Source organism: Octodon degus, unplaced genomic scaffold, assembly GCF_000260255.1.
Source record: "Octodon degus isolate 3935 unplaced genomic scaffold, OctDeg1.0 scaffold00047, whole genome shotgun sequence".
Taxonomy (NCBI): Eukaryota; Metazoa; Chordata; class Mammalia; order Rodentia; family Octodontidae; genus Octodon; species Octodon degus.
Window position 1 is genome coordinate 14,006,694 of NW_004524623.1, and position 15,480 is coordinate 14,022,173.

Below are 15,480 nucleotides of genomic sequence, written 5' to 3' on the forward strand. Positions count from 1 at the left end.
ACACACACACACACTCCTTACCCTTCTGCCCCGCCCACTCGACCCTCTGTCTGCAGTTCTTTCAGAGTGACTTTTCTTAATACATAAGACCAAAGGAACCACTTTCCCAAGTCTGCCAAGCGCACCCAGGTGCATGCCACTGAGCACTGTTTCTTTCCCATCCTTGCAGGCGTTCGGGCAGTCCTTCTCCATCCACCGTAAGGTTGCCGAGGATGGAGAGACACGGGAGGAAACCCTCCTGCAGGAGTCGGCGTCGAAGGAGGCGTACTACCTGGGCAAGATCTTGGAGATGCAGAACGAGCTGAAGCAGAGCCGGGCTGTGGTCACCAACATCCAGGCGGAAAACGAGAGGCTCACGGCCGTCGTTCAGGACCTGAAGGAGGTAACCAAGTAGACTTTTCCTGGCAGATGGGTGAGATGGGAGAACCTCTGTGCAGCGAGAGAAATAGGCTTCCTGTAATCACAAGAGCTGTCTCAGGCAAGACAGTGTATAATACTGATGCTAGCAGGGGGTTTTGCATTTTTAGCAAAATAGCAAAAATAGCATCTTGGTTTGAGATGGGCTTTTCTCTAACTACTTTTTGAAAATTTAAGTTTTCTTGGGTCGAGTACTTGGGTATTGGCCTTGCTAGTTTTGCAAAGGTGCTTAAAAAATAGTGACCTCAGACTTCTACTCATTATCTGTCTGAACGTGACGTGGAGAATGTCGGAGGGCTGTAATGGTTTGTAGAAGCTCCAGTTGTAGGTCCCAGTAGCGGTAGCCTAGGTTGCTTCCCACTGTGGAGTGAAATCCTAGGGGAGCATCCTAGGGGTCTTAGCTCTGGTGATGTAGAACCCTGTTGTGGTTTGTGTCTAGATGTCCTCTAAAAGCCTCATGTGGTCATGTAGCTTTTTCAGAGGTAGCTCAATCTAGAGTGTGTGATAATATTTTTTTTTGCTAGAATTATTCATTTTTTTCAAAGCTGACTAATAGGACAGTTTCAATAATTAATACATTGTACATTGTTATCTTCTTAGTGGTTATCCACAGTATAAGAAGCAGACAGGATATCCTGTCCAAACACTATTAGTACATCTCTTTCTTCTCATTGAATTAAGCAAAAGTAGCTGTATATCTATCTTAACTATTTTGTATATACAAGTACAAAATGGTCCTTCCTTTATATCACCTTTTTTGTTTAGTCCTGTCAGAGGTGGGTATTCTGTTGGCATCTAAATACAATAGGTATTTTGCTTGAATTCAGCAAAACAATCCAACATTGTCCAGCAGTCCACAATAGTAGTGGGTTACCCTCAGAAATTATTGACTTGAGCCTTTTACAGCTCATCATATTAATATGGCTTAACTTTATATACCTCGTTTTTATACTTTTCTGTTGCATGGTTAAGACCAAGATAAAGCAAGACCTATATAACAAGAAATGTAACTTTTGTATCTGATAAGGTCAGTCAAGTCCCCTCAGGATTTATCCTGTAACCCTGTATTGCAGTTTGTAGATTCTTTGTCAGTGTCAGCCATGTGGATGAATCACGGCCTTTGCTTGACCAATTTGCTCTCTGTGAAAGGCTGAGAGAATGTTTTCTCTCCAGGTGACTCTCCTTAGGCACACTCTACATCATCAATCGCATTCCTCTGTGTCTCCATAATCTCCTTGATCAGAAAATTTGGGGCATGACCGAGTTACATGATGTTACAGTACAGGTTTTCCTATGTCCTGAGTCTTCACTGACCTTGAAAGGCTAGGACAAAAATGTTGGCTGACCTTGCAGCCCTTCCTTTTCTCCCATTTTTGATCTGCTAACTTAGGTTGTTAACCTTCCAGAAAAGTTTAGTATTACCCTACAACGTATGCCATTGGGTTTACCCTATCTGTCTAAATATCAAACATCTTAGGCATAACATGGAATACGTATTTTCCATCAAGTATTGATATGTTGAACTTTAAGTCCTTATAGAATATGAAGAAAAAAATTATTTAAAAAACCAGGAATGAACACTTACACATTTTTACACAGAAATTTAGAAATCTAACCATATGTAGAATTGTAGCAGGTCAGTCATTTTTTTTTTTTTTTTACTAGCTTGTACTAATTGTGCGTATTAGTAAGGTTCAGGATGACATCAGAGCACGTGTATGTAGCGTGCACCTGTGAAGCTGTGGAAGAGGCGCAGATGTCTTCTTACACCCACAGCAGTGCAGCAGTGATTGACAGCTGGGAGGCTGCCATCAAGTGGGCCATGAGTTGAATGCTTTAGTAACAGACAAATGGAAGATGAACAGATCATCTAATACTCCAACATACAAGAGAAATAGCCCTTTCTAAATACTCTAAGAGTCGTACCCTTCCCTTGAGATTGGTGACAAATGACAGATAGGTTTCCATTATTCTGAGATAGAAGTTGTCCAAATTTACTGAAATGTTGCAAGTTACATTTCCACAGGTCTGGGCTGTCACGAGCCCAACGAATATTGACAGTACAGTCTCAGCTCGTCTGTGCTTATTGTCTCTGGGCTTGTCCATGTACAGCAGTGTGACTACTGGAGGTAGGAACAGATCTTGGGGAGCCAGGGTGGGGTTGGAGAAGAGCATGGGATAGTTTCAGAATCCGTGGTTCATTTCCCTCCATGCAAACCATACAAAGAGAGCTGCTCTCCAGTTCTCATTTGGTGCCTCTTCATGTCCTGGTCTTCCCTTGTTAGCTTCCCTTTGGGACACCATATCGCCTCCTCTAAGGGCTGCCATTCAGCTCCTCTAACTCCAGGCTTCCCTGTGAGACTCGCACCCTTTGCAGCAGTGGATCAGAGGTCCTGTCCTGCCCTCGCCCACTGTCTGGGTATCTGCAGTGGACAGCCTCAGCCACCATGACCAAGTTTCTGTCCAAGTTAGCAGAGAGGGCCATGAATGACACCAGCAACTAAGGACTGTGTGTGTACACAGCAGGCCAGGTCCTGAGAACTGTGACCAGTGACCTTGACATCCAGCTGGCTGCATCTCCTGAAAGCTGGAATGTTACCACCTCTGGTGGCTGCTGCTGAGGAAAGAGCAGCTGAAATTTAGGAAGGGGCAGGCATACAAAGGTGGTGTCTGTGTGAGTAAAGACACTGGTGACTGGCAGAACACGTTGGCCTCCCATGCTGCATCTGAATGCGGTTTCTAATGAGTAGTTTTATGACCAGTTACAAAAGTGGGTTAAGAATGAGGGGTGGCAAGGGCCGGCCTGATAGCTCAGCAGACTAAAATGCCTGCGTGGGCAGAGCACAGTGGCCAGGGTTTGATCCCTGGTATGCCATGCTGGCCCCACCCATGAGGTACACTGAGACGGTGATTGAGACTGGGCATGGTGGCACGTGCCTGTAATCCCAGCGCTTGGGAGGCTGAAAACAGGAGAATCACTACGAATCCAGTCTACATAGTGAGACCCTGTAGACCCTGTCCTAAATACAGGAAACAAAACAAAACAACAACAACAAAAATGAATGAGGAGTGGCAAAGCCAGGTGTGGAGTGCACACCTGGAATGCCAGCTGTGGGGGTGGAAATAAGACAACCTCTGTGAGTTTGAGACTAGCCTGGGCCACATAATAAGCTCAAGGCCAGCATGAACTACAAAGTGAGACTTTGTCTTAACCCCACCATCCCTCCCCCACACAAGGGGGGCAGCTCAGAAATGAAATGAGCCTGTAAGAGGAAAGAAAATAATTCAAGAAGCCTGTCTTAAGTACTTGCTCATCGCGGGGACCAAATATTTGCTTCCCCCTGTTTAAAGGAGGAGAGGTTTATTTTGGCTTGCGGTGGCAGAACTTTCAGTCCGTGGTGGGCAGCCTCAGATGTAGAAATGGCAGGTGGAGGGGCCTGCACAGCGGAAGCTGATCCTGGGAAGGAGGGAGGCCGGGAGGGAGGGAGAGAGGGAGGGGTGTGATTCTAGTTGTGCCCCCAAGACCAGTCACCTTCCCAAAACCCCACCTCTGAACACAGGAGGATTTGGGGGTGCCTTCTGAGTCTAAGCCACATCTTCCTCCCTTGGCCTCCAAAACTCTCAAATCTACTCCTTATGCAGAATCCATTTACTCCATGACTAAGAGTCAGTAGAACATTAGCTCTTTCTGATTGTGGAAAATCCTGAGTCTAGAGCCTTCTCTGAGATGGTAGACTTCTAGCTATGAGCCCCTAGGCAAAATGGGCTAAGATGTGATGATTTTATATTTTAAAAGCTGCTTAATATAATTTTTTATCATGTGTGAAAGTCTAGATTTTCTGTTTCTGGAATGTGCAGTCAAATATCATACTATACCCGAGTGACTCAGTTTCCAGAAATCCACTTTATTGCTATGTTAAGGCTGTGTCTCTTCTACCATAAAGAATCCACACTCATAACATCTCAGGGTGCGAAGGGCCTCGGTGCTTTGTTGTTAGAGACTTATTTAGTCCTGAGCTGTTGTTCAGACACTTGGAGCATATGAAAAAGATAAAGTGAGTGCCTATCCAGGAAGGGACTCAATTCTGTCTCTTCTTCATCTTGATATTCTGTGTGCCAGGCAAAGTTCCTGACCAAAAGGAGGCATTAAAAAATAGTACTTCCTGAGCTGAAGTGGATGAGGGGTAACCTTTCCTAGGTTTGGATTTCAGCTGTCCCACCTACCAGTTACGAGCTTCTGGATGAGTTACAGAGCTCTCTGTGCTGCTTGGTGTTTTTGTACTGCAACAAACATCTGAGCAGCTCAGCTTAGAAAAGGTTGATTTTTTTTGGCTCATGGTTTTGGGTGTTTTGGTCCACGCTCAAGTGGCCTTGTGGTTTTGTGGTGAGGTGGCATATTATAGCAAGGAGTGGATGGCAGAACAGTGCCCTGCCCCACAACCATGGCACACAGAACGAACAGTGGAAGAAGAGCCTGGGGCTCCACTCTCCCCCTTACTCACCTTCAGGGACCCCAGGGTCTCCCATTAGGATCCCTCTACTGCCTACCAGTAAGTAGCGCACATCTGGAGACCGAGCTTCAACACGTGATCCCTTGTGTCCCGTGACCAAGTCATAGTGTGGTCCGTGCCCAGAATCCTCACTGCCGACATGGAGACGCCAGTTCTAACTCACAGGTCCCGTGTGCAATAGCTGGTACAATAAAGGTGCTGAGTTATTCTCTGTGTATCTTCCACCTCCCTACCCAGTCTGCCTAGCCTGTTGCCTGGCACTTCTAATTGTTAAACTGCTTGTTTATGTAACAAAAATCTGATGCACTGTTTTTTTCACCAGCTTGCTGTATTTCTCTGGTTCCGCAGATATTTTTCTTTAAGTTTCTTATTTCACTGGTGATTTTAGTCCATGCCTAACAACTTCAAATAGTTGGAAAGAGCTCTCTTGTTATGCCTTTCTAGATTATTCACGTTTCCTTGTGTGACATGGATTCATGATGCCCCAGCACCCTGGTGACCCTGCTAAACTGATACGCAGGTTGTCTTTCAAATATATGTGTTTTGGAAATAGGACACTATTCACTGTCTTTACCTTTGTTGGAAATCCTTGAAGATATGAACCATTGGATCTACATAGTGCGTTTCTCTGTAAGCATTTATCCTGTGGTTTAATGTCTAGCAATTTTTATCTTTACAGTCATACACTCAGCATCTGAAGTGCCTCATGTAAGTCACATGCAGGTTAAGCGCCTTTGATAATCAGTTATCTGTTTTCTATGACCACAGCTTTGTCTATTCAGGAGCTCACAGAAATGGAATCCTATAGTATATAACCTTTTGACTGAGTCCTTTCTGCATAATGGCTTTGAGAGGAACCCAAGTCGTTATATATAAATCAAAGTTGCTCTTTTTTTTTTTTTTTTTTTTTTTTAAGACAGGGTCTCGCTATGTGGTTTGAGCTGGCCTTGTACGCATTTTTGTAGCCCCCAGGGTGGTCTTGAACTTACAGAGATCCTCCTGGCTCAACCTCCCGAGTTCTGGGATTGTAGGCGTGTGCCACTACACCTGGTTCTGGGGCTGCATGGTGGGGCATCCGGGGCTGAGACCGCACGGCCTGTGGGGCTGGGGATTGAACTCAGGTCCTTGTGCTTGCCAAGTAGGTGCTTATGCCTCTGAGCTATCTCTGTGGCCCCAAGCTTGCTTTTTTTAAAAATTATTATTCCACCACATGGTTATACTGCAGTTTGTTTAATCGAGTTACCCATTGAAGAACATTGAGTGTTTTATTTTCAGATTTTGGTGGCTATGACTAGAACTGCTGTACACATTCGTGTGTATTTATGTTTTGTGGGAGCCTAAGCGTTCATTGCTTGAGGGCTAACGCTTAGGAGAGGAGGATGCGAGGCCACTCGGGAAGGGCACGTTGAACTTCTCCACTGTGGTGGAACCATTTGCCTTCCCTCTAGCACCATGCGAGAACTTCTGCTGCCGGTCAACCTTTCCAGCACTTGGTATTGTCAGTATTAATTATTACAGGCACTGGTAAAGTGTCTATTTAAGGCTCTTGCCCATTTTTAATTCAGTTGTATCTTAGGGAAATGTTGAACATCCTTTATGTATTTTGCATCTAAGTCCTTTGTCAGATATGTGATTTTATAGATCTGTTCTCACAGTGTGCAACTTACTTTTTCATTCTCTTACAACTGTCGTGTGCCAGAGTGTACTAGTCTGTTTTTTCATTGCTGTGATAACATAGGAGAGGAAGACTGCTTTTAAAGAAGATTTATTTAGCTCGCTGTATAGTGAAGATCTCGTGGGGCCGGGGAGATGGCTCAGTGGAATAAGCGCTTCCCTGGCAAGTGCAAGGATCCCGGTTCTGAAAAAAAAAAAAAAAAAAAATCTGGTGGTGGAGGCCAGGAGCATCCCCGAGGGAGACATCACGTTGGCTGTGAGGCCCTCACTGCGGCTAGGCTGAGGGCAGTGTGGGGGTGGGGCGGGAGGCCTCTGCAGCAGGTGGGCAGAACAGGGCAGAACGGCCCCCCTCGTAGTTCAATGAACAGAACACAGAGAAGGAAAAAGAAATCAGGCGTCCCCAGTCTCCTTCGAGGGCATCCTGGTGACTGAACCCTCTCACCACCTCAGCTCATACAGGCCCAGCACCTCCCAGTGTGCCAAGCCGGGGACCAAGGCTGCAGCGCAGGGACCTTGGCAGGGTGGGTACACTGAAGATCCGAGTGAGATATCCGCGATGATGTTGCCACTTGGAATTGAGACAGACATTTGGGAGATAAAGACAGGGAGCCTGGAGCGACAGCCCAAGAGAAATGAAGGGGCATGAATTGGTGTTCAGCGGGAAACAGCGATGCTAGATGTGGACTGTGGAGCTGACAAGCTGAGCATTATCCTGGAGGAGGAAGGCTGAAGCTCTGAGGAGCCACACACAGGGGCAAGAATCCCGCTCCAGGCACAGTGCTCGCTAGAGTGCCCTGGGGTGGGGGGTGGCCCAAGGGAGAGTCCAGTTTCCATTAAAGGAAGAGGGAGGGGTGCACTTTGCACATCGGGAGGGCCTCAAGAGGCCTGCTGTAATCCACACTCTCCCAGCAAGCGCATAGTGATTGGCCGGAAAATGCAGCTATTGTTGCAAAGAGTGCCTCTGTGGAAAGCTTGGAAATATTTTTTCCATTCTTTTTGAAAGAGCAGGTATTTATCAGTGAGAAACAATGCAGTAGCTTTTTCATCGTTTGCAAAAAAGTGGCATTTGGTATTTATTCCAAAATATGAGGGCTGGCGAGATAGCTCAGTGGACGAAGCGCTTGCTTAGGTAAGTGCAGCGACTAGGGTTCGATCCCTGGCACCGGCTGTGCCAAGTCCGTGATGGAGTCCCGCCGTGGTGGCACACGCCTGTAATCCCAACACTAAGGACTAGGCAGAAATCAGGAGGATCACTGAGTCGGAGCTGTGTAGTGAGCCCTGCACACACACACACACACACGCATGCGCACACACACACACCTTAAGAAAACAAAACAAAATACGTGCCATTTCTGAGGTTGTTATAGGGAAGGAATAAAGACTGAGTCTCCATGATCCCAGTTATTTGGAGGAGAACAGCAAAATGTTAAGCATTGTAAACACTGACAGCCTCCAGCTTGTGGCCGTCGCAGGGTGCAGCGCCTTGGCTGTTTCGTCTCAGTGGTAGACACTGAGGAAGGGGGCGCATTTCTGGCCCGACACAGTAGCTCTACCCATTTCGGTGTAGCAGCCGGCATTAAAACCTATGCCACGAGGGAACTGAACGCGAAACCGCAGGAAAGGTCAAGCTGACACTGGAAGTGGCTAGAGAGCGGTGCTCGGTGCTCCGCACGTAGCGTAGAACGGCACCTCTGGAGCCGGCATGAGCTCAAAATCCTATTTTCAAAGTAATCTTGTATAGTCTGTTTTTTCAGAGTCATTAAGCTTTTATTGGTTCTCACTGACCACTTGCAAATACTGAGCAGCACGAGGCAGCCTTCTAAAGCCCAGAATTAGCGCGGTGCCTACGCAGCGGACACGGGCGTTTCTGTCCTCTCCTTCCTGCCCCCTCGGGCCTTCTCTCCTTTCCCTTGTCTGTCTTGTAAGTCGGTTATCGCTAGAATGCAGGAGTAAAGATCTGCGCACCATCCATCTTGCACACATTGATTTCTGGACTAAAAATAGCGCGGTCTGGTTTCCTGCGTCTTCTCCCAGCAAGCTCAGGTTCGCTCCCCGTGCAGCCTGGGCATGAGGAGAAGCGCAGTCAGCGCTTTGGCCGCAGTGCTTAGTGGGCAATTCTGAACTTTTTCGCGTCCTGACCTCTAATTCCGGGGAACATCCCGGCTGGCAGGCCTAGCTGATTAAGATTCTGTTCAGGCGTTTAATTCTCCGGAGAGAATTTACAACTTAATCTAACGATCAAGGACACCCAGATCCATTCAGGACTTAATTTTTGGAAGGTTATAGGAAACTTATACTTAAGCAGCCTAATGAGTGAGCTCACTGATGTAATTTAAAAAACCAAAAATGACATCTATGTATCATTTGGTATTTATTAAAAATATGCGTAGTTGGGGCCGGCCAAATAGCTCAGTGGATTAAACCACCTGCAAGCAGGGGCAGGGGCCAGGGGTTTGATCCCGTGCCTGCCTTGCACCCCCAACCCTCTGCACTGAGACTGTCATTGAGACTGGGCGTGGTGGTGTGAGCCTGTAATCTGAGCTCTTGGGAGGCTGTAAACAGGCGGATCACTATGAGATCTAGTGGGGAGGCCCTGAACACCCTGTAGACCCTTCCCTAAAATACAAAACTAAATAAATAAGTGTATGTATGTGTAGCATTTTGAAATTAGAAGAAGGTAGACTGCATCTCCATAATCCCATTAATATAATATATAGACATATATGGGATGTTATATGGGATATTCTATATATATGGGATACACACACACACACACACACACACACACATACACATTAAGCAACAAGGATAGATTGAGTTGTTGTGGATGTATAACAGACCCAGACTTTACTTTGCGTTTGAATTATGCGCTAGGCCTCCAGTAAGAAAGGCTGCACATTGATTACCTGTTGTGTAGACACCCAGATCACTTTAGTTTGTACACAGGGATTCAAACCCAGAGCCTAGCACTGGATAGGCAGGTGCTACCCCACTGAATTACATCATCACTTGCTCAGTAATATGAAACTTTTTTTTAATTTTTAAAAAGCTTTTATTATTTTATTTATTTGGTACAGGGTCTCGCTATGCAGCTTGGACTCGTAGTGATCCTCCTATCTCAGTCTTCCCAGTGCCATGGCATGCTGTACCGGGGATCAAACTCAGATCCTTGCACTTGCCAGGCAGGCGCTTAGACCGCCCAGCTATCACCCCAGCTCAATATGCAACTATTTGAGAATAGTCTTCTGGTAGAGCTTTGGTTTCACGAAAACAATTTTCCAAGAAGCACAACTGCAGCTGAACATCTGAGCCTCTCAAGCTATGCAAAACCTTCCGAGCCTGAGCATATAATAGAAATCTAGACTAACAACGTGGATTTCATGACACCCGAGTCTCTTGGTATACAGTAGAGCCCTACAGTTGTTTTTGTTTTGTTTTGTTTTTGAGGCGGAGTCTTACTGTGTACTTAGAACTCTCCTTGCATTCACTGTGTAGCTAGACAGGCCATCAAACTCGCTGTGATCCTCCTGCCTCAGCCTCCCTCCCAGGTGCTGGTATGACAGGGATGGCAACCATGCTCGGTACTACGGTTGTGCATCAGCATGCTTGTTAATAGAGCACCAGTACTTACAGGGGAAATTACTCTTGTGTCTTGACTGGCACGTGCGAGAGGCTGCCTGACAACGGGGCGTTTGCCGCCTGCACACAGAGAGGAGTCTTTCCTGGATCGCTGACGCAGTAACTAAAATGGACAATGAAAGAACCTGTCAGACCACAAGAAAGAGGACCTTGAAGATACTAAAGATCATACCACACTGGAATCACGTTTTCATTGGCAGTGCTTGTCAGGGAAATATTCCACAACTTCTTTCAGTTTAGTGTCCGTGCTGCCGAAAGTGAGCACACAATTTTTTTTTTTACTTTAATTAATTAATTAATTAATTTGAGCATGCCCTCCCAAGTTGCCCCAGCCTATGACTAACTGGCGACTTTCTGCCACCGACTCCTGGGCGCTGGGATTGCAGGCGTGCACCACTACGGCAGGCTCACTGTCTCAGTTCATGCAGATTTTCCCCCTAATTTTTCCCAACTGTCACAGAATTAAATATTGAGGTATCTGATTGAGTGTGAGGAACCCACCATCCCTGTACTATCTAAGGAGTGTGGTGCTGCCCAGTGATGGTTTTTACCCAACTTGTGTGGAATGTTTTGTGTATTGCTGTAGCGAAGGACCATGCATTTTGTAGCCTAAGATAGCACCTCTGACTCTAAAGTCCCTGAGGCCAGCAGCCTGCAGTCTACTAAGTTAAAGTGCCAGGAAGGGGACACTGCCCTCCCGGTTTCTGGAACTGGCTTCTTCCTATCCGTGGGCTTTCCTTCTTCCTCTGCCTCTCAGAGCAGCGAGGCGAGGCACGTTGGTGTTGGTTTTGTGTCAGATCTTTCTCTGCCACCTCCTTCGGAAGACACTGTATGTAACTACGCTGAGGGGCTACCAGAGAATCCAAGATAACCACTCCATCAAATTAAATTCCCTACTTTTTTTTTTTTTTTTTTCACTTTAAAAAAATCATTTATTGGGCGGCCAGATAGCTCAGTGGATTAAAGCACCTGCAGTCAGGCTCAGGGGCTGGGGGTGGGGTGGTGTTAGATCCCGGGGCCTGCTGTGCTGGCCCCGCCCCTGGGGCGCTCTGAGACAGCAATTGAGACTGGGCGTGGTGGCGCACACCTGTAATCCCAGCACTTGGGAGGCTCTAAACAGGAGAATCACTGTAAGTCTAAACTGGTGGTAAGACCCTGAACACCCTTGTAGACCCTTCCCTAAAATACAGGACCAAAAAAAATCCTTTTTAAAAAATTAATTAATTAATTTGGTACAGGGTCTCGCTCCACAGCTTGGACTCGTAGTGATCCTCCTGTCTCAGCTTCCCCAGTGCTCGGATTACAGACGTGTGCCACCAGCCTGGTTTTGGGGGCTGGCACTGAACAACCGGGGTTTCAGGGCCCACACAGCATGTGATACTAGGGATCAGACCCTGGATCCTTGGGCTTGCTGGGCAGACGCTTAGACTGCTGAGCTACCTCCCCGCCCTAAATTCTCTAATTCAGTCACATCTCCAGTGTCCCAGGATGGGGACCTGAAACTGTGGGGACCCTTATTGGGCTTCCCATGGAGGTTACAACCACTGGACTTCCTCTGGAGATGCACATTCTGACCTATAAGAAAGTAACGAAGAAAGAGAAATAAACAATGACTGCTTAACTTTGGCTAATGCATCATTTTAAAACCCTATGCCAATCTACACTGGGCACTTGCTGATGGACAAAGAGAAGCTATGTTTAGAATGAACAGGATTCAGAAGAGTAGAGTTGGCGATACCGGCTCATTGCGGTGTACTCAGCCATTCATTTATTTCGTGTTACTCTTCCTGCCTGGGGCTCGTCAGCAGAGAAGGGCGGTGAGTCACCCCAAGGTCAGACAGAGTCATTACCACTCTTATTGTGATGGACAAATCCACCGTTAAGCTTCAGATTGAGAGAAATACTATTGAGTTGGCAAATGCTTTCGATGTGTACGTGCAGAGAGTCATATGTAACCATGACTTGCCAGTCTCTGGGCAAAGAAAAATGGAAACTGCTGAATTTTAACTTGCTGCAAAGCGTCTCCTTCAAGATAACCATCCAGCTAAGCCAACTTTGCCAAAAATAGCATGCCTGAGGCAATGTCTACCTGTATACTGCTCAGGAGAATTGAGAGAATTTATAGTTCACTCCAATAGTAGAAAGCACTTCTTTCCCCATGGGCTGTTCATCCGAGGGTAGCTGCCGGAGTCAGAGCAGACAGCACCAGGCAGGTGTCCCCCAGGGCCCAGCACACAGCGAGCACTCCACGTGAAATGTCCGGGCAGACACCGCCTGGCTCTCCAGGCTACAGGAAATCTTCCTCGTTAAAAACATCCCAGGTTCCTACTTCTTTGTTCTCATGCACATCTGAGATGGCCTTGAAGTTGCTCAGTTTTCTGGTGTGGAACACAGGATAACAGAAAGCTTCGGTGCAAGAAACCGAGCAGGCACTCCGAGGGGCGGGGAAGGCCAGCCCTTCATTGGACTGGCTGGCTCGGAGGAGCTCCTGCTCCAAAAGTCGGAGCGCCAGGCACAGCATTATAGAAAGTTTTATAGAAAAGGTGGAAAAAGGGTGAGCTGAACAAAGACAGTTACTTAAGGTGACAGGTTTACAGCTTTTTTTTTTTTTAATTTATGTATTTGTACAGGTTCTCACTAAGAGTACAAGCTTCAGATTTGTAGTGATCCTCCTGTTTTCAGCCACCCCCATGCTGGGATTACAAGTGTGTGCCACCATGCCTGGTCTCAGTGGCTGACTCAGTGCGCCAGGAGGCGGGATCAGTATGGCATGGGGTCTTGGGGATCAAACCCTGGTCCCTGTGCTTGCCAAACCAGATGCTTATTCTGCTGAGCTATCTTGCCAGCCCTAAGTTTACAGCTTTGACCACCTGGTCAGCCTCAATCTGCTAGGGAGTGGAACCAGAGGCTAGGGAGGAGAAGGTGCTGTTGGAGGTGGGAGGGAGGAGAAGAAAGAAGAGCAGGAGGAGGAGGAGGAGGAAGAGGAGGAAAAGGAGGAGGGACCCTGCAGGTTAGGGACCTTCGAAGCAGCTGCATTAGCACATCAAAGTGTAGCCCCTGCAGGAGGAGGAAGAAATGTGCTCAGCCAGGGCAGGAACTGCTGTGCTCCCAGGACGGAGACCTCAGTCGCAAAGCGGACCTCTTTTCTGCCTCACTGTGCGAGTGATCTATGACTCATACTTCTGTGCGTACTGCGCAGGGCTCAGGGTTATGGCTGTGGTTTGAAGGTGGCCCCCAGAAGTTCATTGAAAGCTTCGTCCCCAAATTTGTATTTGATGGTACTTGGAGTTGGGGTCTGGGCAAGTACTTAGTGTTAGATGTGGCCGGGAGAGCAGAGCCCACCTGGTGGATGAACGGCTTTGTGACTAGGGGAGAGAGGCCCAGGCTGCCTGTGATGCTGTCCGCTCTCCTTCGTGGGGGGACACAGCACAGAGGCCCCGCAGGAGTTCTCCACCCCAGGATGAAGGAATACACTTCTCTTCTTATAAGTTAGTCAGACTCAGGATCCGGTTATAGCTGCACACAGTAGGCTAAGATAGTATGGAGGTTGAATTCAATATGGGTTCACCCAAAGGCTGCTTGGTGCTCTGCACGAAAGCTGCTCTTGGAGAGGGACTTTTCCTTGCACATTCTGTCAGCTCACAAACTAAGACAGTCTTTTTTTTATCCTATGCTTGGGCTGGGCACTCTTAATTTCTTAAAAGCTGAATTTCTGAGCAATTTTATTGCAACCTAAAAATATAACATTAAGTATTGGATAAAGAAAATACACAAGAGGAAAACTGTATTAAGTAGAACTGCATATGAGGTGTTGTGTGTGTGTGTGTGTGTGTGTGTGTGTGTGTGGCTGGCTGAGCCCACCCTGGAGGTGGGGCTGGCACTGTATGTGGTGCTGGGGATTGAACCGTGGTCCCTGCGCTTGCCTAAGCTTGCCTAAGCAGGCACTTTAGACCACTGAGCTATCTCACCAGCCTCTGCATATGAGTTTTATCACTTGAAACTGCAAATCATTGAAATGAGAAGCATTGGGTTTTGTTTTTAGGGCCAAGTGCAGGTTTTGTAAGCATACTTACCTTCCTGCTTGTCAGGTTTAATGCTGTCTGTGTACATAGCAGCTGAGGGACCTTAGGCAAATATTCACATTCACTGGACCGCAGTACTGCCTGGCAGGTGAGCTCAGTGATGTGCCTGCCTGCTTCAGGGGCTGCCGTGAGCACTGAGCACACCCTTGCATCAAAACACCCGAGTTAGTGCCCAGCACCTGTGCGTGAGCTGGTGTTGGTTGTCGTGTTGGTGTTTCATTGCTGTGTGTGGACAGTTACTAAGTGTATTTAGGATTTTTTCTCAAGTATAGCATTTCCAAGGTAGAATTAACTGTACCAAATGGTATAAAACTTCTTTTTAAAAGACCTTACAGAAAACTGTATTGCCTATGCAAGGAACTAAGCCAACTTATTCTCCCATTGATAAAATAAAACTTTCCTGTTGCATCAAGCTCCGATATGGTAGCCAGCTTTCTGCCACTGTGATAAAACACCGGAGACAATGACTCCTAAGCAGAGGCTTGTCTCCGTCTGTGGCTGTTGATGCTGTGGCTCAGCTGGGTGGCAAAGAGAGAGGAGGAGGGGCTGGAGCCCCAGAGTCAGTGTCCCCAGCTGACAGCTCTTTCCAACCAGTTCCCACCTCTTATTAAATAAGGTTCCGCCCCCTCCCGAGGGCTGGGGGCCAGGCCTTCTGCATGCAGGCATTTGGGGTGTGTGCAGGATCCAGACTACCGTACCTGGCCAACATTGAGCTGTATAATTTCTTTGGGCAGCAAATGAGCTGCGGGGGAGATGGTGGTGTTTGGGAATGAGTTATACGTCATGGTGGGGGCAGAGGCAAGGCTCGTCTTGTTCATTACTGTTTCCTGGCGCAGAGCTTGGAAGGCAGTAGTTAGTTATCGAGGAGAAAACAATGAACATGGAAACTGGCCATTTTCATTAGTTTGCAAAATTATCAATACAGGGCTGGTGAGATGGCTCAGTGGTCTAAAGCACCTACTTAGAACAAACTAAGCCAAGCAAAGCACAAGGACCGGGGTTCAATCCCCCAGCACCACATGCCAGCCAGCCGCACCCCCTGGTGGGCTGAGCTGGCCACACACACACACACACACAAAAAAAATAAATAAATAAATAAATAAATAAGTAAATAAAATTAAAAAATTTTTTTTCAAAATTATCAATACATAAGTTAG

General features: G+C 47.1%; 1 protein-coding gene across 7 annotated transcripts in view; it reads left to right on the forward strand.

The window, feature by feature from the left end:
* Bicd1 (BICD cargo adaptor 1) overlaps nt 1-15,480 on the forward strand; it is a 240,672-nt gene that overhangs the window by 109,292 nt on the left and 115,900 nt on the right. For all 7 annotated transcript variants that reach the window (XM_004632224.2, XM_023716292.1, XM_023716294.1 and 4 more), the window contains exon 2: nt 170-382. In XM_004632224.2, the coding sequence (XP_004632281.1) occupies nt 170-382 (213 nt within the window). The remainder of the gene's footprint in view (nt 1-169; nt 383-15,480) is intronic.